This window comes from Mytilus trossulus, chromosome 6 (assembly GCF_036588685.1).
Source record: "Mytilus trossulus isolate FHL-02 chromosome 6, PNRI_Mtr1.1.1.hap1, whole genome shotgun sequence".
Classification (NCBI taxonomy): domain Eukaryota; kingdom Metazoa; phylum Mollusca; class Bivalvia; order Mytilida; family Mytilidae; genus Mytilus; species Mytilus trossulus.
Window position 1 is genome coordinate 33,944,258 of NC_086378.1, and position 24,342 is coordinate 33,968,599.

Below are 24,342 nucleotides of genomic sequence, written 5' to 3' on the forward strand. Positions count from 1 at the left end.
TTGTAAAGAAGTTTTTTATCATGTATGTAGTAATATATTTTGTCCACTTAGAGTCTTGTCTTGCTGCTAGTTAACAAAATCATGAAATTTCTATTTAAATTAATATAATTTCGGTACGGGTCCAAGTAGTCCCCACAAAATTTCAATGTAGGAAGTCCATGTAAGCATATATCTTGCACTTATAAGCTTTTTTATATGATATAAAGTGGTTTCAGACTTATTATAAACTTTTCTGGCTAAAAGAAGTCTTCAGAATAGTAAGTACATGTGTGCGCATTAACATTTTTATTGGATTGGCTGATGAAATTGTCATCGTCATACTGTGGATAAATATAGAATAGGCGTTTAAAAATAAAATTGAAAGGAAGATGCACACATAAGAAGTTTTACCCGCAGTCAGGGGCATCTCTTTTCTTCACTGTAATACCTAGAAAAAAAAATCTTTAATAGTAATAACAGTAACAGTTTTATTCATACATTCTCCCATTTATGATCTGAAGTACCTGCAGCAGATCGTTGATGGATGGCAAGCACAGCTTTGACAGATGATGTTGAGTTATGAAAGACAGGTAGAAAACTGCAAGCATGTAAAATCCTGTGATGTATCCAATTTCTGGATACATCAAATAGACAAATAGATAACCAGTATTCCTAGATATGTCTGTGAGGTTTATTTTTTCCCCAACTAAATTCCATTCCATTAAGTTGAAATGTGTATTGTCATTGAATGAAAATGTCTGTTCAGAGAAAGCAAATAATTATCTTTATAATTTTGACTGTCTAAAGTGATTTTCATTTATCATTTATTTATCATACTATTCTATCTTAAAATGAAAACTTTTCAACATTTTGGAACTTTTTTTGTCTCCTTCAGTCATTTTTATTCCGATTGAAATAATAGTTTTTTCTTAAAAATTTACTGTCTGATATGAATTATTATATTTTTCAGACCTAGAATGAAAAAGTGGATTGAAAGTGTACACAGTTTAAGGCAGTACAGAGTTACCTCCCGGAATAAAACAACGTAAGCCAATCAGACAACAGTTAACTGAAAATGTGTGATACTTCTTTTACGGCCGCGTTGGTGATATATAAAGAGTCGCTGTTAGACGGAAAGTATTATTTAACTAATCACCACAAATAGTTAAACATGTCAGGTAGAGGAAAAGGAGGTAAAGGTCTAGGAAAAGGTGGCGCCAAGCGTCACAGGAAGGTGTTGCGTGATAACATCCAAGGTATCACCAAGCCAGCATCCGTCGTTTAGCAAGAAGAGGTGGAGTAAAACGTATATCTGGACTCATCTATGAGGAAACCCGTGGTGTCCTTAAGTTTTCTTGGAAAATGTCATCCGTGATGCTGTCACATACACAGAGCACGCCAAGAGGAAGACTGTCACTGCATGGATGTTGTCTACGCTTTTGAAACGTCAAGGACGTACCTTGTACGGATTCGGAGGTTAAACAGCCACCCAGCTAATATCAACAACGGCCCTTTTCAGGGCCACCAACATTTTTCAAAAAGAATCTTAGATTTGTTGTACATCGTTTTAAACAAAATCTTGAAATCAAAGCTTGCTCCCACTTCTATTCTTTTCTCTAATGTTCATGAATTTTTCAACCGTTTTTCTTGTTTTCCCTGATCCTGATCCGCAACTATTTTCTCTCTCTCGTTATACCCCCCCCCCCCCCCTTTTTTTTTTAAATATCTGGCTTTCTTTTTAATTAACTTCCTTACTCTTACTCTTGTATTTATTTGAGAATTTATATTTCTGAAGGTTTATGAATACGTTCAAAGATCAAGTCCGTGCATTTGCCTACATGAAGAGAGAAAATTTCAAAACAAAATGCACGGACTTTTACACACAAAATCTGTAGATTCTGTTATATTCAATTATAGAGGTTTTTTTTGCGTGGTTTAAGATTAGGTAATGTTCTTGTTTCCGTGTAAATAATTCTCGCAATATTTTTTTTCTCTCGAAAAGCAAAAGAAATCGTAAATTTATCAACTCTATTAATTGGAATGAAAGCACTGTTTTGTTCTTCATGATTTATGTATTTACGCTTTGTAGTTTTGACAGACAAATTAAATGCTACAGAATGAGTGAAATACACGTATATTTGTTATACAGATAGAAAGAAGAGAAAAGTAACCATATACTATTGAAATAGTTTGAAAGTGGTTATAGCTGGGGTTGGGATTTATAGCTTTGTTTAGAAGTTTGACATTGATGTACAACAAATGTAAATTCTTTTTGAAAAATGTTGGTGGCCCTGAAAAGGGCCGTTTGTGAAGTTATAAACTTCAGACTGTTTACTTGCTGCTGGTGTATTAGTGACGGCTTTGGTACCTTCACTGACAGCGTGCTTGGCCAATTCTCCGGGTAAGAGAAGACGGACAGCGGTCTGGATCTCCCGGGATGTGATGGTAGATCTTTTGTTGTAGTGTGCCAATCGGGAAGCCTCTGCTGCGATTCTCTCGAAGATATCGTTGACGAAGCTGTTCATGATGGACATTGCCTTTGAGGACACTCCGGTGTCGGGGTGAACTTGTCTCAAGACTTTGTAGATGTAGATAGCATAGGATTCACGTCTCTTCCTCCTCCTTTTCTTATCACCGCCGGTCTGGCAGTCTTTGCCTTGGTGACGGCCTTCTTGGCTCCTTTAGTTCCTACTTTGGGTGGCATGTTACTGGTTTGTATAATCAAGTAAGTAATGGTGAAAAATTATTTTCAATTTGTTTATATACTGGGCAAAACGGATTGAAAGATTTTATTAAACGCGAACCTCGGAGAGAGCACCCATAACATGTTGAATGTTCGGTAGCCTAACTGCTCGCAGAGAGCTTCGTTCTGATGGTGTATAATAAAAACATCGTTCAAATCCGTTTAGTGGGTATATAAGCTAAATTTTGAAGAAAAATTGTATCACTTTACTCAGTGTCGATCAACCAAATAGTACAAAATGTCAGGACGAGGAAAAGGGAGGAAAAGCAAAAGCAAAGGCAAAGTCTAGGTCATCCCGTGCCGGACTTCAGTTCCCAGTCGGTCGTATCCACAGACTTTTGAGGAAAGGAAACTATGCCGAGAGAGTTGGTGCCGGTGCACCAGTGTACCTCGCAGCTGTCTTAGAATACTTAGCAGCTGAAGTATTGGAGTTGGCAGGAAACGCCGCTCGTGACAACAAGAAGAGCAGAATCATTCCCCGTCATCTCCAGTTGGCCATCAGAAACGACGAAGAGTTGAACAAACTCTTGTCTGTGTCACCATTGCCCAGGGAGGTGTTTTACCAAACATCCAGGCTGTACTTCTGCCAAAGAAGACCCAGAAAGCTGCAAGTAAAAAGTGGATATATCGGATTACTCACTTAACAACGGCCCTTTTCAGGGCCACCAATATTTTTCAAAAAGAGTCTAAAATTGTTGTACATCTTAGTAATACTTTATTCCCCATACATAATTGAAAAAATATATCTACTACATAACAAATAAAAAATGTCTAAAATATAAATGTCCCTTCTTCCGTGATTCTTCTTTTCTTCTCTCTCTAACGCATCCCATTTAAGTACAGTTCTTATAGCATAACACTAAGTCTAGTAACTTTTTCAGTCTTCTTCATCAGAACATTTATTGTCGTACTTTCTGACTCTTTGAACCCACAAGTAGCTCAGTTAAATCATATAATGTTTGTCGGGGGAAAAAAAAACCACTGATAGTATTTATATTTAATACTAGTCTGCTCTCTTCTTTCTCTCTCTTGGTTATTGATGCGAGCATGCTTAGATTCATCTGAGAAGGTGTGTGGTTTTTTTTTATTATTATAATTATTTATAGTTTTTGTTAACATTATCTCTTTCGTCAACACTTTTATATATGATATGTACTTTCCATTCTTTTCCTTTTTCCATTTTTTTCAGCATCTCTCTCTCTGTCTTTCTGTCTTTATTTAGTTATTGTTTGTGTATTAAAGATGTGGAATTGATGTAAGCACACCGACAATCAGACAATGTGACAAATGTGCCCAGCCCAAATGAAAATCATACCACATCTTCTTTTTTATATTAAATATACATAAATATGACATAATACAACAATAAAGAAACTCAGCCGATCCGCACAATGTCATGTCGGGAATGTGTAATTCCATTTGTTTCTGTTTTTTTATTTTATTTCGCTTTGTTTGTGTTATAACTGCATTTTATTTTATTTTTTCCTGTTTTTATTTTTCGTTCCTTTCCTTAATGTTTCTGCATGTATTTTGACCTTTTTTCATTATTATTATTTTTCTTCTTCAGATTTATCATATTGAAAACCGTGACACTAATTTACTATTGTTGAGCTATGAGGGATGATCAGAAACTGTAATTATGAATGAAAAAAGGGGGCATTTTTACTGTCAGCTTGGGTTGAGCAGTTTTTTCAGTAAAAAATGGATTGAAAACTGTCAAAGTCCCTTACAAATCAGTCCAATCAGATTTAAGATATGCGGACCAATCAACGCCAGCTTTATGTAAGTGGTGATCCAATCGTCACCGTGATTTCAATCCTCCCGGCAAGCACAAAAACACATTCACCGAAATTTTCAAGTATTCTTTCTGTAGCAAATCGTCTCACAGAGCTAATAATCATGGCACGAACAAAGCAAACTGCACGTAAATCCACCGGAGGTAAAGCTCCAAGAAAACAACTTGCCACCAAGGCCGCCCGTAAGAGCGCACCTGCAACCGGTGGAGTCAAGAAACCACATAGATACAGGCCAGGAACAGTCGCTCTCCGAGAAATCAGGAGATACCAGAAGAGCACAGAGCTCCTCATCAGGAAACTCCCCTTCCAGAGATTAGTCCGTGAAATCGCCCAGGACTTCAAAACTGATCTCCGATTCCAGAGTTCAGCCGTCATGGCCCTACAGGAAGCCAGCGAAGCCTACTTGGTCGGTCTCTTCGAGGATACCAACTTGTGCGCAATCCACGCCAAGAGAGTAACCATCATGCCAAAGGATATCCCAATTGGCCCCGAAGAATCCGTGGAGAACGTGCTTAAGAAAGTGTGATTTTTTCACCAAAACATAACTGGCCCTTTTCAGGGCCACCAATATTTTCAAAAAGAATCTATAAATTGTTGTACATGAAAATTAGAAACATAGCCGAACCCCTCTTTTCCCCATCTCTCTCTCTCTCTTTTATTTCTTCTTGTTGAATCCATCTATATGCAAAGCAATACATAGACAAAAAATAAATTTTATGATATATATATACACACAAGTCTCATCACAAAAAAAAAGGGGGGTGTTTGTTTATCATGGTACATGTATGTCCTTGTGTGTAGAATATTAAATAGTACATTATATAAAAAAAGATCAACATATAAATGTTTCTATCTGTACTTCTGTTCTTTTCTTTTCTTCGCTTGTTTTGTCTTGTCTTCTTTTGATGTATTATTTACACCAGTAGTCTAGACCAAAGAAAGAGAACCCACCAACTGGCCAAAATATAACCTTTTTTTTTTAAGTTAGAGTTTAAATATCTTGTATAATTCATTAATTTGAATATTTCTTTTAGAAAGCTGATATTACAGGGTACTTTTATCAAAAATTTAGAGCTCTTTTTCAGTCAGAATTGTAAAGAATTTTTTTATCATGTATGTAGTAATATATTTTGTCCACTTTAGAGTCTTGTCTTGCTGCTAGTTAACAAAATCATGAAATTTCTATTTAAATTAATATAATTTCGGTACGGGTCCAAGTAGTCCCCACAAAATTTCAATGTAGGAAGTCCATGTAAGCATATATCTTGCACTTATAAGCTTTTTTATATGATAAAAAGTGGTTTTCAGACTTATTATAAACTTTTCTGGCTAAAAGAAGTCTTCAGAATAGTAAGTACATGTGTGCGCATTAACATTTTTATTGGATTGGCTGATGAAATTGTCATCGTCATACTGTGATAAATATAGAATGCGTTTAAAAATAAAATTGAAAGGAAGATGCACACATAAGAAGTTTTACCCGCAGTCAGGGGCATCTCTTTTCTTCACTGTAATACCTAGAAAAAAAAAATCTTTAATAGTAATAACAGTAACAGTTTTATTCATACATTCTCCCATTTATGATCTGAAGTACCTGCAGCAGATCGTTGATGGATGGCAAGCACAGCTTGACAGATGATGTTGAGTTATGAAAGACAGTAGAAAACTGCAAGCATGTAAAATCTGTGATGTATCCAATTTCTGGATACATCAAATAGACAAATAGATAACCAGTATTCCTAGATATGTCTGTGAGGTTTATTTTTTCCCCAACTAAATTCCATTCCATTAAGTTGAAATGTGTATTGTCATTGAATGAAAATGTCTGTTCAGAGAAAGCAAATAATTATCTTTATAATTTTGACTGTCTAAAGTGATTTTCATTTATCATTTATTTATCATACTATTCTATCTTAAAATGAAAACTTTTCAACATTTTGGAACTTTTTTTGTCTCCTTCAGTCATTTTTATTCCGATTGAAATAATAGTTTTTTCTTAAAAATTTACTGTCTGATATGAATTATTATATTTTTCAGACCTAGAATGAAAAAGTGGATTGAAAGTGTACACAGTTTAAGGCAGTACAGAGTTACCTCCCGGAATAAAACAACGTAAGCCAATCAGACAACAGTTAACTGAAAATGTGTGATACTTCTTTTACGGCCGCGTTGGTGATATATAAAGAGTCGCTGTTAGACGGAAAGTATTATTTAACTAATCACCACAAATAGTTAAACATGTCAGGTAGAGGAAAAGGAGGTAAAGGTCTAGGAAAAGGAGGCGCCAAGCGTCACAGGAAGGTGTTGCGTGATAACATCCAAGGTATCACCAAGCCAGCCATCCGTCGTTTAGCAAGAAGAGGTGGAGTAAAACGTATATCTGGACTCATCTATGAGGAAACCCGTGGTGTCCTTAAAGTTTTCTTGGAAAATGTCATCCGTGATGCTGTCACATACACAGAGCACGCCAAGAGGAAGACTGTCACTGCCATGGATGTTGTCTACGCTTTGAAACGTCAAGGACGTACCTTGTACGGATTCGGAGGTTAAACAGCCACCCAGCTAATATCAACAACGGCCCTTTTCAGGGCCACCAACATTTTTCAAAAAGAATCTTAGATTTGTTGTACATCGTTTTAAACAAAATCTTGAAATCAAAGCTTGCTCCCACTTCTATTCTTTTCTCTAATGTTCATGAATTTTTCAACCGTTTTTCTTGTTTTCCCTGATCCTGATCCGCAACTATTTTCTCTCTCTCGTTATACCCCCCCCCCCCCCCTTTTTTTTTTAAATATCTGGCTTTCTTTTTAATTAACTTCCTTACTCTTACTCTTGTATTTATTTGAGAATTTATATTTCTGAAGGTTTATGAATACGTTCAAAGATCAAGTCCGTGCATTTGCCTACATGAAGAGAGAAAATTTCAAAACAAAATGCACGGACTTTTACACACAAAATCTGTAGATTCTGTTATATTCAATTATAGAGGTTTTTTTTGCGTGGTTTAAGATTAGGTAATGTTCTTGTTTCCGTGTAAAATAATTCTCGCAATATTTTTTTTCTCTCGAAAAGCAAAAGAAATCGTAAATTTATCAACTCTATTAATTGGAATGAAAGCACTGTTTTGTTCTTCATGATTTATGTATTTACGCTTTGTAGTTTTGACAGACAAATTAAATGCTACAGAATGAGTGAAATACACGTATATTTGTTATACAGATAGAAAGAAGAGAAAAGTAACCATATACTATTGAAATAGTTTGAAAGTGGTTATAGCTGGGGTTGGGATTTATAGCTTTGTTTAGAAGTTTGACATTGATGTACAACAAATGTAAATTCTTTTTGAAAAATGTTGGTGGCCCTGAAAAGGGCCGTTTGTGAAGTTATAAACTTCAGACTGTTTACTTGCTGCTGGTGTATTTAGTGACGGCTTTGGTACCTTCACTGACAGCGTGCTTGGCCAATTCTCCGGGTAAGAGAAGACGGACAGCGGTCTGGATCTCCCGGATGTGATGGTAGATCTTTTGTTGTGTAGTGTGCCAATCGGGAAGCCTCTGCTGCGATTCTCTCGAAGATATCGTTGACGAAGCTGTTCATGATGGACATTGCCTTTGAGGACACTCCGGTGTCGGGGTGAACTTGTCTCAAGACTTTGTAGATGTAGATAGCATAGGATTCACGTCTCTTCCTCCTCCTTTTCTTATCACCGCCGGGTCTGGCAGTCTTTGCCTTGGTGACGGCCTTCTTGGCTCCTTTAGTTCCTACTTTGGGTGGCATGTTACTGGTTTGATAATCAAATAAGTAATGGTGAAAAATTATTTTCAATTTGTTTATATACTGGGCAAAACGGATTGAAAGATTTTATTAAACGCGAACCTCGGAGAGAGCACCCATAACATGTTGAATGTTCGGTAGCCTAACTGCTCGCAGAGAGCTTCGTTCTGATTGGTGTATAATAAAAACATCGTTCAATCCGTTTAGTGGGTATATAAGCTAAATTTTGAAGAAAAATTGTATCACTTTACTCAGTGTCGATCAACCAAATAGTACAAAATGTCAGGACGAGGAAAAGGAGGAAAAGCAAAAGCAAAGGCAAAGTCTAGGTCATCCCGTGCCGGACTTCAGTTCCCAGTCGGTCGTATCCACAGACTTTTGAGGAAAGGAAACTATGCCGAGAGAGTTGGTGCCGGTGCACCAGTGTACCTCGCAGCTGTCTTAGAATACTTAGCAGCTGAAGTATTGGAGTTGGCAGGAAACGCCGCTCGTGACAACAAGAAGAGCAGAATCATTCCCCGTCATCTCCAGTTGGCCATCAGAAACGACGAAGAGTTGAACAAACTCTTGTCTGGTGTCACCATTGCCCAGGGAGGTGTTTTACCAAACATCCAGGCTGTACTTCTGCCAAAGAAGACCCAGAAAGCTGCCAAGTAAAAAGTGGATATATCGGATTACTCACTTAACAACGGCCCTTTTCAGGGCCACCAATATTTTTCAAAAGAGTCTAAAATTGTTGTACATCTTAGTAATACTTTATTCCCCATACATAATTGAAAAAAATATATTCTACTACATAACAAATAAAAAATGTCTAAAATATAAATGTCCCTTCTTCCGTGATTCTTCTTTTCTTCTCTCTCTAACGCATCCCATTTAAGTACAGTTCTTATAGCATAACACTAAGTCTAGTAACTTTTTCAGTCTTCTTCATCAGAACATTTATTGTCGTACTTTCTGACTCTTTGAACCCACAAGTAGCTCAGTTAAATCATATAATGTTTGTCGGGGGGAAAAAAAACCACTGATAGTATTTATATTTAATACTAGTCTGCTCTCTTCTTTCTCTCTCTTGGTTATTGATGCGAGCATGCTTAGATTCATCTGAGAAGGTGTGTGGTTTTTTTTTATTATTATAATTATTTATAGTTTTTGTTAACATTATCTCTTTCGTCAACACTTTTATATATGATATGTACTTTCCATTCTTTTCCTTTTTCCATTTTTTTCAGCATCTCTCTCTCTGTCTTTCTGTCTTTATTTAGTTATTGTTTGTGTATTAAAGATGTGGAATTGATGTAAGCACACCGACAATCAGACAATGTGACAAATGTGCCCAGCCCAAATGAAAATCATACCACATCTTCTTTTTTTATATTAAATATACATAAATATGACATAATACAACAATAAAGAAACTCAGCCGATCCGCACAATGTCATGTCGGGAATGTGTAATTCCATTTGTTTCTGTTTTTTTATTTTTATTTCGCTTTGTTTGTGTTATAACTGCATTTTATTTTTATTTTTTCCTGTTTTTATTTTTCGTTCCTTTCCTTAATGTTTCTGCATGTATTTTGACCTTTTTTCATTATTATTATTTTTCTTCTTCAGATTTATCATATTGAAACCGTGACACTAATTTACTATTGTTGAGCTATGAGGGATGATCAGAAACTGTAATTATGAATGAAAAAAGGGGGCATTTTTACTGTCAGCTTGGGTTGAGCAGTTTTTCAGTAAAAAATGGATTGAAAACTGTCAAAGTAACTGTCAAAGTCCCTTACAAATCAGTCCAATCAGATTTAAGATATGCGGACCAATCAACGCCAGCTTTATGTAAGTGGTGATCCAATCGTCACCGTGATTTCAATCCTCCCGGCAAGCACAAAAACACATTCACCGAAATTTTCAAGTATTCTTTCTGTAGCAAATCGTCCACAGAGCTAATAATCATGGCACGAACAAAGCAAACTGCACGTAAATCCACCGGAGGTAAAGCTCCAAGAAAACAACTTGCCACCAAGGCCGCCCGTAAGAGCGCACCTGCAACCGGTGGAGTCAAGAAACCACATAGATACAGGCCAGGAACAGTCGCTCTCCGAGAAATCAGGAGATACCAGAAGAGCACAGAGCTCCTCATCAGGAAACTCCCCTTCCAGAGATTAGTCCGTGAAATCGCCCAGGACTTCAAAACTGATCTCCGATTCCAGAGTTCAGCCGTCATGGCCCTACAGGAAGCCAGCGAAGCCTACTTGGTCGGTCTCTTCGAGGATACCAACTTGTGCGCAATCCACGCCAAGAGAGTAACCATCATGCCAAAGGATATCCAATTGGCCCGAAGAATCCGTGGAGAACGTGCTTAAGAAGTGTGATTTTTTCACCAAAACATAACGGCCCTTTTCAGGGCCACCAATATTTTTCAAAAAGAATCTATAAATTGTTGTACATGAAAATTAGAAACATAGCCGAACCCCTCTTTTCCCCATCTCTCTCTCTCTCTTTTATTTCTTCTTGTTGAATCCATCTATATGCAAAGCAATACATAGACAAAAAATAAATTTTATGATATATATATACACACAAGTCTCATCACAAAAAAAAGGGGGGTGTTTGTTTATCATGGTACATGTATGTCCTTTGTGTAGAATATTAAATAGTACATTATATAAAAAAAGATCAACATATAAATGTTTCTATCTGTACTTCTGTTCTTTTCTTTTCTTCGCTTGTTTTGTCTTGTCTTCTTTTGATGTATTATTTACACCAGTAGTCTAGACCAAAGAAAGAGAACCACCAACTGGCCAAAATATAACCTTTTTTTTTAAGTTAGAGTTTAAATATCTTGTATAATTCATTAATTTGAATATTTCTTTTAGAAAAGCTGATATTACAGGGTACTTTTATCAAAAATTTAGAGCTCTTTTTCAGTCAGAATTGTAAAGAATTTTTTTATCATGTATGTAGTAATATATTTTGTCCACTTTAGAGTCTTGTCTTGCTGCTAGTTAACAAAATCATGAAATTTCTATTTAAATTAATATAATTTCGGTACGGGTCCAAGTAGTCCCCACAAAATTTCAATGTAGGAAGTCCATGTAAGCATATATCTTGCACTTATAAGCTTTTTTATATGATAAAAAGTGGTTTTCAGACTTATTATAAACTTTTCTGGCTAAAAGAAGTCTTCAGAATAGTAAGTACATGTGTGCGCATTAACATTTTTATTGGATTGGCTGATGAAATTGTCATCGTCATACTGTGGATAAATATAGAATGGCGTTTAAAAATAAAATTGAAAGGAAGATGCACACATAAGAAGTTTTACCCGCAGTCAGGGGCATCTCTTTTCTTCACTGTAATACCTAGAAAAAAAAATCTTTAATAGTAATAACAGTAACAGTTTTATTCATACATTCTCCCATTTATGATCTGAAGTACCTGCAGCAGATCGTTGATGGATGGCAAGCACAGCTTTGACAGATGATGTTGAGTTATGAAAGACAGGTAGAAAACTGCAAGCATGTAAAATCCTGTGATGTATCCAATTTCTGGATACATCAAATAGACAAATAGATAACCAGTATTCCTAGATATGTCTGTGAGGTTTATTTTTTCCCCAACTAAATTCCATTCCATTAAGTTGAAATGTGTATTGTCATTGAATGAAAATGTCTGTTCAGAGAAAGCAAATAATTATCTTTATAATTTTGACTGTCTAAAGTGATTTTCATTTATCATTTATTTATCATACTATTCTATCTTAAAATGAAAACTTTTCAACATTTTGGAACTTTTTTTGTCTCCTTCAGTCATTTTTATTCCGATTGAAATAATAGTTTTTTCTTAAAAATTTACTGTCTGATATGAATTATTATATTTTTCAGACCTAGAATGAAAAAGTGGATTGAAAGTGTACACAGTTTAAGGCAGTACAGAGTTACCTCCCGGAATAAAACAACGTAAGCCAATCAGACAACAGTTAACTGAAAATGTGTGATACTTCTTTTACGGCCGCGTTGGTGATATATAAAGAGTCGCTGTTAGACGGAAAGTATTATTTAACTAATCACCACAAATAGTTAAACATGTCAGGTAGAGGAAAAGGAGGTAAAGGTCTAGGAAAAGGAGGCGCCAAGCGTCACAGGAAGGTGTTGCGTGATAACATCCAAGGTATCACCAAGCCAGCCATCCGTCGTTTAGCAAGAAGAGGTGGAGTAAAACGTATATCTGGACTCATCTATGAGGAAACCCGTGGTGTCCTTAAAGTTTTCTTGGAAAATGTCATCCGTGATGCTGTCACATACACAGAGCACGCCAAGAGGAAGACTGTCACTGCCATGGATGTTGTCTACGCTTTGAAACGTCAAGGACGTACCTTGTACGGATTCGGAGGTTAAACAGCCACCCAGCTAATATCAACAACGGCCCTTTTCAGGGCCACCAACATTTTTCAAAAAGAATCTTAGATTTGTTGTACATCGTTTTAAACAAAATCTTGAAATCAAAGCTTGCTCCCACTTCTATTCTTTTCTCTAATGTTCATGAATTTTTCAACCGTTTTTCTTGTTTTCCCTGATCCTGATCCGCAACTATTTTCTCTCTCTCGTTATACCCCCCCCCCCCCCTTTTTTTTTTTAAATATCTGGCTTTCTTTTTAATTAACTTCCTTACTCTTACTCTTGTATTTATTTGAGAATTTATATTTCTGAAGGTTTATGAATACGTTCAAAGATCAAGTCCGTGCATTTGCCTACATGAAGAGAGAAAATTTCAAAACAAAATGCACGGACTTTTACACACAAAATCTGTAGATTCTGTTATATTCAATTATAGAGGTTTTTTTTGCGTGGTTTAAGATTAGGTAATGTTCTTGTTTCCGTGTAAAATAATTCTCGCAATATTTTTTTTCTCTCGAAAAGCAAAAGAAATCGTAAATTTATCAACTCTATTAATTGGAATGAAAGCACTGTTTTGTTCTTCATGATTTATGTATTTACGCTTTGTAGTTTTGACAGACAAATTAAATGCTACAGAATGAGTGAAATACACGTATATTTGTTATACAGATAGAAAGAAGAGAAAAGTAACCATATACTATTGAAATAGTTTGAAAGTGGTTATAGCTGGGGTTGGGATTTATAGCTTTGTTTAGAAGTTTGACATTGATGTACAACAAATGTAAATTCTTTTTGAAAAATGTTGGTGGCCCTGAAAAGGGCCGTTTGTGAAGTTATAAACTTCAGACTGTTTACTTGCTGCTGGTGTATTTAGTGACGGCTTTGGTACCTTCACTGACAGCGTGCTTGGCCAATTCTCCGGGTAAGAGAAGACGGACAGCGGTCTGGATCTCCCGGGATGTGATGGTAGATCTTTTGTTGTAGTGTGCCAATCGGGAAGCCTCTGCTGCGATTCTCTCGAAGATATCGTTGACGAAGCTGTTCATGATGGACATTGCCTTTGAGGACACTCCGGTGTCGGGGTGAACTTGTCTCAAGACTTTGTAGATGTAGATAGCATAGGATTCACGTCTCTTCCTCCTCCTTTTCTTATCACCGCCGGGTCTGGCAGTCTTTGCCTTGGTGACGGCCTTCTTGGCTCCTTTAGTTCCTACTTTGGGTGGCATGTTACTGGTTTGATAATCAAATAAGTAATGGTGAAAAATTATTTTCAATTTGTTTATATACTGGGCAAAACGGATTGAAAGATTTTATTAAACGCGAACCTCGGAGAGAGCACCCATAACATGTTGAATGTTCGGTAGCCTAACTGCTCGCAGAGAGCTTCGTTCTGATTGGTGTATAATAAAAACATCGTTCAATCCGTTTAGTGGGTATATAAGCTAAATTTTGAAGAAAAATTGTATCACTTTACTCAGTGTCGATCAACCAAATAGTACAAAATGTCAGGACGAGGAAAAGGAGGAAAAGCAAAAGCAAAGGCAAAGTCTAGGTCATCCCGTGCCGGACTTCAGTTCCCAGTCGGTCGTATCCACAGACTTTTGAGGAAAGGAAACTATGCCGAGAGAGTTGGTGCCGGTGCACCAGTGTACCTCGCAGCTGTCTTAGAATACTTAGCAGCTGAAGTATTGGAGTTGGCAGGAAACGCCGCTCGTGACAACAAGAAGAGCAGAATCATTCCCCGTCATCTCCAGTTGGCCATCAGAAACGACGAAGAGTTGAACAAACTCTTGTCTGGTGTCACCATTGCCCAGGGAGGTGTTTTACCAAACATCCAGGCTGTACTTCTGCCAAAGAAGACCCAGAAAGCTGCCAAGTAAAAAGTGGATATATCGGATTACTCACTTAACAACGGCCCTTTTCAGGGCCACCAATATTTTTCAAAAAGAGTCTAAAATTGTTGTACATCTTAGTAATACTTTATTCCCCATACATAATTGAAAAAAATATATTCTACTACATAACAAATAAAAAATGTCTAAAATATAAATGTCCCTTCTTCCGTGATTCTTCTTTTCTTCTCTCTCTAACGCATCCCATTTAAGTACAGTTCTTATAGCATAACACTAAGTCTAGTAACTTTTTCAGTCTTCTTCATCAGAACATTTATTGTCGTACTTTCTGACTCTTTGAACCCACAAGTAGCTCAGTTAAATCATATAATGTTTGTCGGGGGGAAAAAAAACCACTGATAGTATTTATATTTAATACTAGTCTGCTCTCTTCTTTCTCTCTCTTGGTTATTGATGCGAGCATGCTTAGATTCATCTGAGAAGGTGTGTGGTTTTTTTTTATTATTATAATTATTTATAGTTTTTGTTAACATTATCTCTTTCGTCAACACTTTTATATATGATATGTACTTTCCATTCTTTTCCTTTTTCCATTTTTTTCAGCATCTCTCTCTCTGTCTTTCTGTCTTTATTTAGTTATTGTTTGTGTATTAAAGATGTGGAATTGATGTAAGCACACCGACAATCAGACAATGTGACAAATGTGCCCAGCCCAAATGAAAATCATACCACATCTTCTTTTTTTATATTAAATATACATAAATATGACATAATACAACAATAAAGAAACTCAGCCGATCCGCACAATGTCATGTCGGGAATGTGTAATTCCATTTGTTTCTGTTTTTTTATTTTTATTTCGCTTTGTTTGTGTTATAACTGCATTTTATTTTTATTTTTTCCTGTTTTTATTTTTCGTTCCTTTCCTTAATGTTTCTGCATGTATTTTGACCTTTTTTCATTATTATTATTTTTCTTCTTCAGATTTATCATATTGAAACCGTGACACTAATTTACTATTGTTGAGCTATGAGGGATGATCAGAAACTGTAATTATGAATGAAAAAAGGGGGCATTTTTACTGTCAGCTTGGGTTGAGCAGTTTTTCAGTAAAAAATGGATTGAAAACTGTCAAAGTCCCTTACAAATCAGTCCAATCAGATTTAAGATATGCGGACCAATCAACGCCAGCTTTATGTAAGTGGTGATCCAATCGTCACCGTGATTTCAATCCTCCCGGCAAGCACAAAAACACATTCACCGAAATTTTCAAGTATTCTTTCTGTAGCAAATCGTCCACAGAGCTAATAATCATGGCACGAACAAAGCAAACTGCACGTAAATCCACCGGAGGTAAAGCTCCAAGAAAACAACTTGCCACCAAGGCCGCCCGTAAGAGCGCACCTGCAACCGGTGGAGTCAAGAAACCACATAGATACAGGCCAGGAACAGTCGCTCTCCGAGAAATCAGGAGATACCAGAAGAGCACAGAGCTCCTCATCAGGAAACTCCCCTTCCAGAGATTAGTCCGTGAAATCGCCCAGGACTTCAAAACTGATCTCCGATTCCAGAGTTCAGCCGTCATGGCCCTACAGGAAGCCAGCGAAGCCTACTTGGTCGGTCTCTTCGAGGATACCAACTTGTGCGCAATCCACGCCAAGAGAGTAACCATCATGCCAAAGGATATCCAATTGGCCCGAAGAATCCGTGGAGAACGTGCTTAAGAAGTGTGATTTTTTCACCAAAACATAACGGCCCTTTTCAGGGCCACCAATATTTTTCAAAAAGAATCTATAAATTGTTGTACATGAAAATTAGAAACATAGCCGAACCCCTCTTTTCCCCATCTCTCTCTCTCTCTTTTATTTCTTCTTGTTGAATCCATCTATATGCAAAGCAATACATAGACAAAAAATAAATTTTATGATATATATATACACACAAGTCTCATCACAAAAAAAAGGGGGGTGTTTGTTTATCATGGTACATGTATGTCCTTGTGTGTAGAATATTAAATAGTACATTATATAAAAAAAGATCAACATATAAATGTTTCTATCTGTACTTCTGTTCTTTTCTTTTCTTCGCTTGTTTTGTCTTGTCTTCTTTTGATGTATTATTTACACCAGTAGTCTAGACCAAAGAAAGAGAACCACCAACTGGCCAAAATATAACCTTTTTTTTTAAGTTAGAGTTTAAATATCTTGTATAATTCATTAATTTGAATATTTCTTTTAGAAAAGCTGATATTACAGGGTACTTTTATCAAAAATTTAGAGCTCTTTTTCAGTCAGAATTGTAAAGAATTTTTTTATCATGTATGTAGTAATAATTTTGTCCACTTTAGAGTCTTGTCTTGCTGCTAGTTAACAAAATCATGAAATTTCTATTTAAATTAATATAATTTCGGTACGGGTCCAAGTAGTCCCCACAAAATTTCAATGTAGGAAGTCCATGTAAGCATATATCTTGCACTTATAAGCTTTTTTATATGATAAAAAGTGGTTTTCAGACTTATTATAAACTTTTCTGGCTAAAAGAAGTCTTCAGAATAGTAAGTACATGTGTGCGCATTAACATTTTTATTGGATTGGCTGATGAAATTGTCATCGTCATACTGTGGATAAATATAGAATGGCGTTTAAAAATAAAATTGAAAGGAAGATGCACACATAAGAAGTTTTACCCGCAGTCAGGGGCATCTCTTTTCTTCACTGTAATACCTAGAAAAAAAAATCTTTAATAGTAATAACAGTAACAGTTTTATTCATACATTCTCCCATTTATGATCTGAAGTACCTGCAGCAGATCGTTGATGGATGGCAAGCACAGCTTTGACAGATGATGTTGAGTTATGAAAGACAGGTAGAAAACTGCAAGCATGTAAAATCCTGTGATGTATCCAATTTCTGGATACATCAAATAGACAAATAGATAACCAGTATTCCTAGATATGTCTGTGAGGTTTATTTTTTCCCCAACTAAATTCCATTCCATTAAGTTGAAATGTGTATTGTCATTGAATGAAAATGTCTGTTCAGAGAAAGCAAATAATTATCTTTATAATTTTGACTGTCTAAAGTGATTTTCATTTATCATTTATTTATCATACTATTCTATCTTAAAATGAAAACTTTTCAACATTTTGGAACTTTTTTTGTCTCCTTCAGTCATTTTTATTCCGATTGAAATAATAGTTTTTTCTTAAAAATTTACTGTCTGATATGAATTATTATATTTTTCAGACCTAGAATGAAAAAGTGGATTGAAAGTGTACACAGTTTAAGGCAGTACAGAGTTACCTCCCGGAATAAAACAACGTAAGCCAATCAGACAACAGTTAACTGAAAATGTGTGATACTTCTTTTACGGCCGCGTTGGTGATATATAAAGAGTCGCTGTTAACGGAAAGTATTATTTAACTAATCACCACAAATAGTTAAACATGTCAGGTAGAGGAAAAGGAGGTAAAGGTCTAGGAAAAGGAGGCGCCAAGCGTCACAGGAAGGTGTTGCGTGATAACATCCAAGGTATCACCAAGCCAGCCATCCGTCGTTTAGCAAGAAGAGGTGGAGTAAAACGTATATCTGGACTCATCTATGAGGAAACCCGTGGTGTCCTTAAAGTTTTCTTGGAAAATGGTCATCCGTGATGCTGTCACATACACAGAGCACGCCAAGAGGAAGACTGTCACTGCCATGGATGTTGTCTACGCTTTGAAACGTCAAGGACGTACCTTGTACGGATTCGGAGGTTAAACAGCCACCCAGCTAATATCAACAACGGCCCTTTTCAGGGCCACCAACATTTTTCAAAAAGAATCTTAGATTTGTTGTACATCGTTTTAAACAAAATCTTGAAATCAAAGCTTGCTCCCACTTCTATTCTTTTCTCTAATGTTCATGAATTTTTCAACCGTTTTTCTTGTTTTCCCTGATCCTGATCCGCAACTATTTTCTCTCTCTCGTTATACCCCCCCCCCCCCCCTTTTTTTTTTTAAATATCTGGCTTTCTTTTTAATTAACTTCCTTACTCTTACTCTTGTATTTATTTGAGAATTTATATTTCTGAAGGTTTATGAATACGTTCAAAGATCAAGTCCGTGCATTTGCCTACATGAAGAGAGAAAATTTCAAAACAAAATGCACGGACTTTTACACACAAAATCTGTAGATTCTGTTATATTCAATTATAGAGGTTTTTTTTTGCGTGGTTTAAGATTAGGTAATGTTCTTGTTTCCGTGTAAAATAATTCTCGCAATATTTTTTTTCTCTCGAAAAGCAAAAGAAATCGTAAATTTATCAACTCTATTAATTGGAATGAAAGCACTGTTTTGTTCTTCATGATTTATGTATTTACGCTTTGTAGTTTTGACAGACAAATTAAATGCTACAGAATGAGTGAAATACACGTATATTTGTTATACAGATAGAAAGAAGAGAAAAGTAACCATATACTATTGAAATAGTTTGAAAGTGGTTATAGCTGGGGTTGGGATTTATAGCTTTGTTTAGAAGTTTGACATTGATGTACAACAAATGTAAATTCTTTTTGAAAAATGTTGGTGGCCCTGAAAAGGGCCGTTTGTGAAGTTATAAACTTCAGACTGTTTACTTGCTGCTGGTGTATTTAGTGACGGCTTTGGTACCTTCACTGACAGCGTGCTTGGCCAATTCTCCGGGTAAGAGAAGACGGACAGCGGTCTGGATCTCCCGGGATGTGATGGTAGATCTTTTGTTGTAGTGTGCCAATCGGGAAGCCTCTGCTGCGATTCTCTCGAAGATATCGTTGACGAAGCTGTTCATGATGGACATTGCCTTTGAGGACACTCCGGTGTCGGGGTGAACTTGTCTCAAGACTTTGTAGATGTAGATAGCATAGGATTCACGTCTCTTCCTCCTCCTTTTCTTATCACCGCCGGGTCTGGCAGTCTTTGCCTTGGTGACGGCCTTCTTGGCTCCTTTAGTTCCTACTTTGGGTGGCATGTTACTGCTGGTTTGATAATCAAATAAGTAATGGTGAAAAAATTATTTTTCAATTTGTTTATATACTGGGCAAAACGGATTGAAAGATTTTATTAACGCGAACCTCGGAGAGAGCACCCATAACATGTTGAATGTTCGGTAGCCTAACTGCTCGCAGAGAGCTTCGTTCTGATTGGTGTATAATAAAAACATCGTTCAATCCGTTTTAGTGGGTATATAAGCTAAATTTTGAAGAAAAATTGTATCACTTTACTCAGTGTCGATTCAACCAAATAGTACAAAATGTCAGGACGAGGAAAAGGAGGAAAAGCAAAAGCAAAGGCAAAGTCCTAGGTCATCCCGTGCCGGACTTCAGTTCCCAGTCGGTCGTATCCACAGACTTTTGAGGAAAGGAAACTATGCCGAGAGAGTTGGTGCCGGTGCACCAGTGTACCTCGCAGCTGTCTTAGAATACTTAGCAGCTGAAGTATTGGAGTTGGCAGGGAAAACGCCGCTCGTGACAACAAGAAGAGCAGAATCATTCCCCGTCATCTCCAGTTGGCCATCAGAAACGACGAAGAGTTGAACAAACTCTTGTCTGGTGTCACCATTGCCCAGGGAGGTGTTTTACCAAACATCAGGCTGTACTTCTGCCAAAGAAGACCCAGAAAGCTGCCAAGTAAAAAGTGGATATATCGGATTACTCACTTAACAACGGCCCTTTTCAGGGCCACCAATATTTTTTCAAAAAGAGTCTAAAATTGTTGTACATCTTAGTAATACTTTATTCCCCATACATAATTGAAAAAAATATATTCTACTACATAACAAATAAAAAATGTCTAAAATATAAATGTCCCTTCTTCCGTGATTCTTCTTTTCTTCTCTCTCTAACGCATCCCATTTAAGTACAGTTCTTATAGCATAACACTAAGTCTAGTAACTTTTTCAGTCTTCTTTCATCAGAACATTTATTGTCGTACTTTCTGACTCTTTGAACCCACAAGTAGCTCAGGTTAAATCATATAATGTTTGTCGGGGGGAAAAAAAAACCACTGATAGTATTTATATTTAATACTAGTCTGCTCTCTTCTTTCTCTCTCTTGGTTATTGATGCGAGCATGCTTAGATTCATCTGAGAAGGTGTGTGGTTTTTTTTTTATTATTATAATTATTTATAGTTTTTGTTAACATTATCTCTTTCGTCAACACTTTTATATATGATATGTACTTTCCATTCTTTTCCTTTTTCCATTTTTTTCAGCATCTCTCTCTCTGTCTTTCTGTCTTTATTTAGTTATTGTTTGTGTATTAAAGATGTGGAATTGATGTAAGCACACCGACAATCAGACAATGTGACAAATGTGCCCAGCCCAAATGAAAATCATACCACATCTTCTTTTTTTATATTAAATATACATAAATATGACATAATACAACAATAAAGAAACTCAGCCGATCCGCACAATGTCATGTCGGGAATGTGTAATTCCATTTGTTTCTGTTTTTTTATTTTTATTTCGCTTTGTTTGTGTTATAACTGCATTTTATTTTTATTTTTTCCTGTTTTTATTTTCGTTCCTTTCCTTATGTTTCTGCATGTATTTTGACCTTTTTTCATTATTATTATTTTTTCTCTTCAGATTTATCATATTGAAACGTGACACTAATTTACTATTGTTGAGCTATGAGGGATGATCAGAAACTGTAATTATGAATGAAAAAAGGGGGCATTTTTACTGTCAGCTTGGGTTGAGCAGTTTTTCAGTAAAAAATGGATTGAAAACTGTCAAAGTCCTTACAAATCAGTCCAATCAGATTTAAGATATGCGGACCAATCAACGCCAGCTTTATGTAAGTGGTGAATCCAATCGTCACCGTGATTTCAATCCTCCCGGCAAGCACAAAAAACACATTCACCGAAATTTTCAAGTATTCTTTCTGTAGCAAATCGTCCACAGAGCTAATAATCATGGCACGAACAAAGCAAACTGCACGTAAATCCACCGGAGGTAAAGCTCCAAGAAACAACTTGCCACCAAGGCCGCCCGTAAGAGCGCACCTGCAACCGTGGAGTCAAGAAACCACATAGATACAGGCCAGGAACAGTCGCTCTCCGAGAAATCAGGAGATACCAGAAGAGCACAGAGCTCCTCATCAGGAAACTCCCCTTCCAGAGATTAGTCCGTGAAATCGCCCAGGACTTCAAAACTGATCTCCGATTCCAGAGTTCAGCCGTCATGGCCCTACAGGAAGCCAGCGAAGCCTACTTGGTCGGTCCTCTTCGAGGATACCAACTTGTGCGCAATCCACGCCAAGAGAGTAACCATCATGCCAAAGGATATCCAATTGGCCCGAAGAATCCGTGGAGAACGTGCTTAAGAAGTGTGATTTTTTCACCAAAACATAACGGCCCTTTTCAGGGCCACCAATATTTTTCAAAAAGAATCTATAAATTGTTGTACATGAAAATTAGAAACATAGCCGAACCCCTCTTTTCCCATCTCTCTCTCTCTCTTTTATTTCTTCTTGTTGAATCCATCTATATGCAAAGCAATACATAGACAAAAAAATAAATTTTATGATATATATATACACACAAGTCTCATCACAAAAAAAAGGGGGGTGTTTGTTTATCATGGTACATGTATGTCCTTGTGTGTAGAATATTAAATAGTACATTATATAAAAAAAGATCAACATATAAATGTTTCTATCTGTACTTCTGTTCTTTTCTTTTCTTCGCTTGTTTTGTCTTGTCTTCTTTTGATGTATTATTTACACCAGTAGTCTAGACCAAAGAAAGAGAACCACCAACTGGCCAAAATATAACCTTTTTTTTTAAGTTAGAGTTTAAATATCTTGTATAATTCATTAATTTGAATATTTCTTTAGAAAAGCTGATATTACAGGGTACTTTTATCAAAAATTTAGAGCTCTTTTTTCAGTCAGAATTGTAAAGAATTTTTTATCATGTATGTAGTAATATATTTTGTCCACTTTAGAGTCTTGTCTTGCTGCTAGTTAACAAAATCATGAAATTTCTATTTAAATTAATATAATTTCGGTACGGGTCCAAGTAGTCCCCACAAAATTTCAATGTAGGAAGTCATGTAAGCATATATCTTGCACTTATAAGCTTTTTTATATGATAAAAAGTGGTTTTCAGACTTATTATAAACTTTTCTGGCTAAAAGAAGTCTTCAGAATAGTAAGTACATGTGTGCGCATTAACATTTTTATTGGATTGGCTGATGAAATTGTCATCGTCATACTGTGGATAAATATAGAATGGCGTTTAAAAATAAAATTGAAAGGAAGATGCACACATAAGAAGTTTTACCCGCAGTCAGGGGCATCTCTTTTCTTCACTGTAATACCTAGAAAAAAAAAATCTTTAATAGTAATAACAGTAACAGTTTTTATTCATACATTCTCCCATTTATGATCTGAAGTACCTGCAGCAGATCGTTGATGGATGGCAAGCACAGCTTTGACAGATGATGTTGAGTTTATGAAAGACAGGTAGAAAACTGCAAGCATGTAAAATCCTGTGATGTATCCAATTTCTGGATACATCAAATAGACAAATAGATAACCAGTATTCCTAGATATGTCTGTGAGGTTTATTTTTTCCCCAACTAAATTCCATTCCATTAAGTTGAAATGTGTATTGTCATTGAATGAAAATGTCTGTTCAGAGAAAGCAAATAATTATCTTTATAATTTTGACTGTCTAAAGTGATTTTCATTTATCATTTATTTATCATACCTATTCTATCTTAAAATGAAAACTTTTCAACATTTTGGAACTTTTTTTGTCTCCTTCAGTCATTTTTATTCCGATTGAAATAATAGTTTTTTCTTAAAAATTTACTGTCTGATATGAATTATTATATTTTTCAGACCTAGAATGAAAAAGTGGATTGAAAGTGTACACAGTTTAAGGCAGTACAGAGTTACCTCCCGGAAATAAAACAACGTAGCCAATCAGGACAACAGTTAACTGAAAATGTGTGATACTTTCTTTTACGGCCGCGTTGGTGATATATAAAGAGTCGCTGTTAGACGGAAAGTATTATTTAACTAATCACCACAAATAGTTAAAACATGTCAGGTAGAGGAAAAGGAGGTAAAGGTCTAGAAAAGGAGGCGCCAAGCGTCACAGGAAGGTGTTTGCGTGATAACATCCAAAGGTATCACCAAGCCAGCCATCCGTCGTTTAGCAAGAAGAGGTGGAGTAAAAACGTATATCTGGACTCATCTATGAGGAAACCCGTGGTGTCCTTAAAGTTTTCTTGGAAAATGTCATCCGTGATGCTGTCACATACACAGAGCACGCCAAGAGGAAGACTGTCACTGCCATGGATGTTTGTCTACGCCTTTGAAAACGTCAAGGACGTACCTTGTACGGATCGGAGGTTAAACAGCCACCCAGCTAATATCAACAACGGCCCTTTTCAGGGCCACCAACATTTTTCAAAAAGAATCTTAGATTTGTTGTACATCGTTTTAAACAAAATCTTGAAATCAAAGCTTGCTCCACTTCTATTCTTTTCTCTAATGTTCATGAATTTTTCAACCGTTTTTTCTTGTTTTCCCTGATCTCGTTATACCCCCCCCCCCCCCTTTTTTTTTTTAAATATCTGGCTTTCTTTTTAATTAACTTCCTTACTCTTACTCTTGTATTTATTTGAGAATTTATATTTCTGAAGGTTTATGAATACGTTCAAAGATCAAGTCCGTGCATTTGCCTACATGAAGAGAGAAAATTTCAAAACAAAATGCACGGACTTTTACACACAAAATCTGTAGATTCTGTTATATTCAATT

At 36.2% G+C, this 24,342-nt stretch overlaps 9 protein-coding genes and 6 pseudogenes across 9 annotated transcripts; 11 read left to right on the forward strand and 4 right to left on the reverse strand.

The window, feature by feature from the left end:
* Positions 1-2,683, reverse strand: part of LOC134722588 (histone H2B-like) — a 3,988-nt pseudogene extending 1,305 nt beyond the window's left edge.
* On the forward strand, positions 2,682-4,346 carry LOC134722589 (histone H2A-like; annotated as a pseudogene).
* A 275-nt stretch (positions 4,347-4,621) lies between these two features.
* On the forward strand, positions 4,622-5,044 carry LOC134722590 (histone H3-like). Its single transcript, XM_063586209.1, has one exon. The coding sequence runs from the start codon at positions 4,622-4,624 to the stop codon at positions 5,042-5,044; it is 423 nt and encodes a 140-aa protein (XP_063442279.1).
* A 1,712-nt stretch (positions 5,045-6,756) lies between these two features.
* LOC134722591 (histone H4) lies at positions 6,757-7,068 on the forward strand. Its single transcript, XM_063586211.1, has one exon. It carries the CDS (start codon positions 6,757-6,759, stop codon positions 7,066-7,068), a length of 312 nt encoding a protein of 103 aa, XP_063442281.1.
* Positions 7,069-7,919: 851 nt separating this feature from the next.
* On the reverse strand, positions 7,920-8,295 carry LOC134721203 (histone H2B-like; annotated as a pseudogene).
* Positions 8,296-8,571: 276 nt separating this feature from the next.
* LOC134721198 (histone H2A) lies at positions 8,572-8,950 on the forward strand. The gene has a single exon (XM_063584005.1). It carries the CDS (start codon positions 8,572-8,574, stop codon positions 8,947-8,949), a length of 378 nt encoding a protein of 125 aa, XP_063440075.1. The 3' UTR covers position 8,950.
* A 1,280-nt stretch (positions 8,951-10,230) lies between these two features.
* On the forward strand, positions 10,231-10,657 carry LOC134722592 (histone H3). The gene has a single exon (XM_063586212.1). The coding sequence runs from the start codon at positions 10,247-10,249 to the stop codon at positions 10,655-10,657; it is 411 nt and encodes a 136-aa protein (XP_063442282.1). The 5' UTR covers positions 10,231-10,246.
* Positions 10,658-12,379: 1,722 nt separating this feature from the next.
* LOC134722593 (histone H4) lies at positions 12,380-12,691 on the forward strand. Its single transcript, XM_063586213.1, has one exon. It carries the CDS (start codon positions 12,380-12,382, stop codon positions 12,689-12,691), a length of 312 nt encoding a protein of 103 aa, XP_063442283.1.
* Positions 12,692-13,542: 851 nt separating this feature from the next.
* On the reverse strand, positions 13,543-13,917 carry LOC134723363 (histone H2B-like). The gene has a single exon (XM_063586980.1). It carries the CDS (start codon positions 13,915-13,917, stop codon positions 13,543-13,545), a length of 375 nt encoding a protein of 124 aa, XP_063443050.1.
* Positions 13,918-14,193: 276 nt separating this feature from the next.
* Positions 14,194-14,716, forward strand: LOC134723361 (histone H2A). The gene has a single exon (XM_063586979.1). It carries the CDS (start codon positions 14,194-14,196, stop codon positions 14,569-14,571), a length of 378 nt encoding a protein of 125 aa, XP_063443049.1. The 3' UTR covers positions 14,572-14,716.
* A 1,125-nt stretch (positions 14,717-15,841) lies between these two features.
* Positions 15,842-16,268, forward strand: LOC134722594 (histone H3). Its single transcript, XM_063586214.1, has one exon. It carries the CDS (start codon positions 15,858-15,860, stop codon positions 16,266-16,268), a length of 411 nt encoding a protein of 136 aa, XP_063442284.1. The 5' UTR covers positions 15,842-15,857.
* Positions 16,269-17,989: 1,721 nt separating this feature from the next.
* LOC134721205 (histone H4-like) lies at positions 17,990-18,302 on the forward strand (annotated as a pseudogene).
* An 853-nt stretch (positions 18,303-19,155) lies between these two features.
* On the reverse strand, positions 19,156-19,530 carry LOC134721204 (histone H2B-like). The gene has a single exon (XM_063584010.1). It carries the CDS (start codon positions 19,528-19,530, stop codon positions 19,156-19,158), a length of 375 nt encoding a protein of 124 aa, XP_063440080.1.
* On the forward strand, positions 19,529-20,192 carry LOC134722595 (histone H2A, sperm-like; annotated as a pseudogene).
* Positions 20,193-21,481: 1,289 nt separating this feature from the next.
* Positions 21,482-21,891, forward strand: LOC134722596 (histone H3-like; annotated as a pseudogene).
* Positions 21,892-24,342: the final 2,451 nt, after the last annotated feature.

Excerpts from the sequence above, each read along its gene's own strand:
- LOC134722590 (XM_063586209.1), top strand. The coding sequence starts at position 4,622 with ATGGCACGAACAAAGCAAACTGCACGTAAATCCACCGGAGGTAAAGCT.
- LOC134722591 (XM_063586211.1), top strand. The coding sequence starts at position 6,757 with ATGTCAGGTAGAGGAAAAGGAGGTAAAGGTCTAGGAAAAGGAGGCGCC.
- LOC134722592 (XM_063586212.1), top strand. The coding sequence starts at position 10,247 with ATGGCACGAACAAAGCAAACTGCACGTAAATCCACCGGAGGTAAAGCT.
- LOC134722593 (XM_063586213.1), top strand. The coding sequence starts at position 12,380 with ATGTCAGGTAGAGGAAAAGGAGGTAAAGGTCTAGGAAAAGGAGGCGCC.
- LOC134721198 (XM_063584005.1), top strand. The coding sequence starts at position 8,572 with ATGTCAGGACGAGGAAAAGGAGGAAAAGCAAAAGCAAAGGCAAAGTCT.
- LOC134721204 (XM_063584010.1), bottom strand. The coding sequence starts at position 19,530 with ATGCCACCCAAAGTAGGAACTAAAGGAGCCAAGAAGGCCGTCACCAAG.
- LOC134723361 (XM_063586979.1), top strand. The coding sequence starts at position 14,194 with ATGTCAGGACGAGGAAAAGGAGGAAAAGCAAAAGCAAAGGCAAAGTCT.
- LOC134722594 (XM_063586214.1), top strand. The coding sequence starts at position 15,858 with ATGGCACGAACAAAGCAAACTGCACGTAAATCCACCGGAGGTAAAGCT.
- LOC134723363 (XM_063586980.1), bottom strand. The coding sequence starts at position 13,917 with ATGCCACCCAAAGTAGGAACTAAAGGAGCCAAGAAGGCCGTCACCAAG.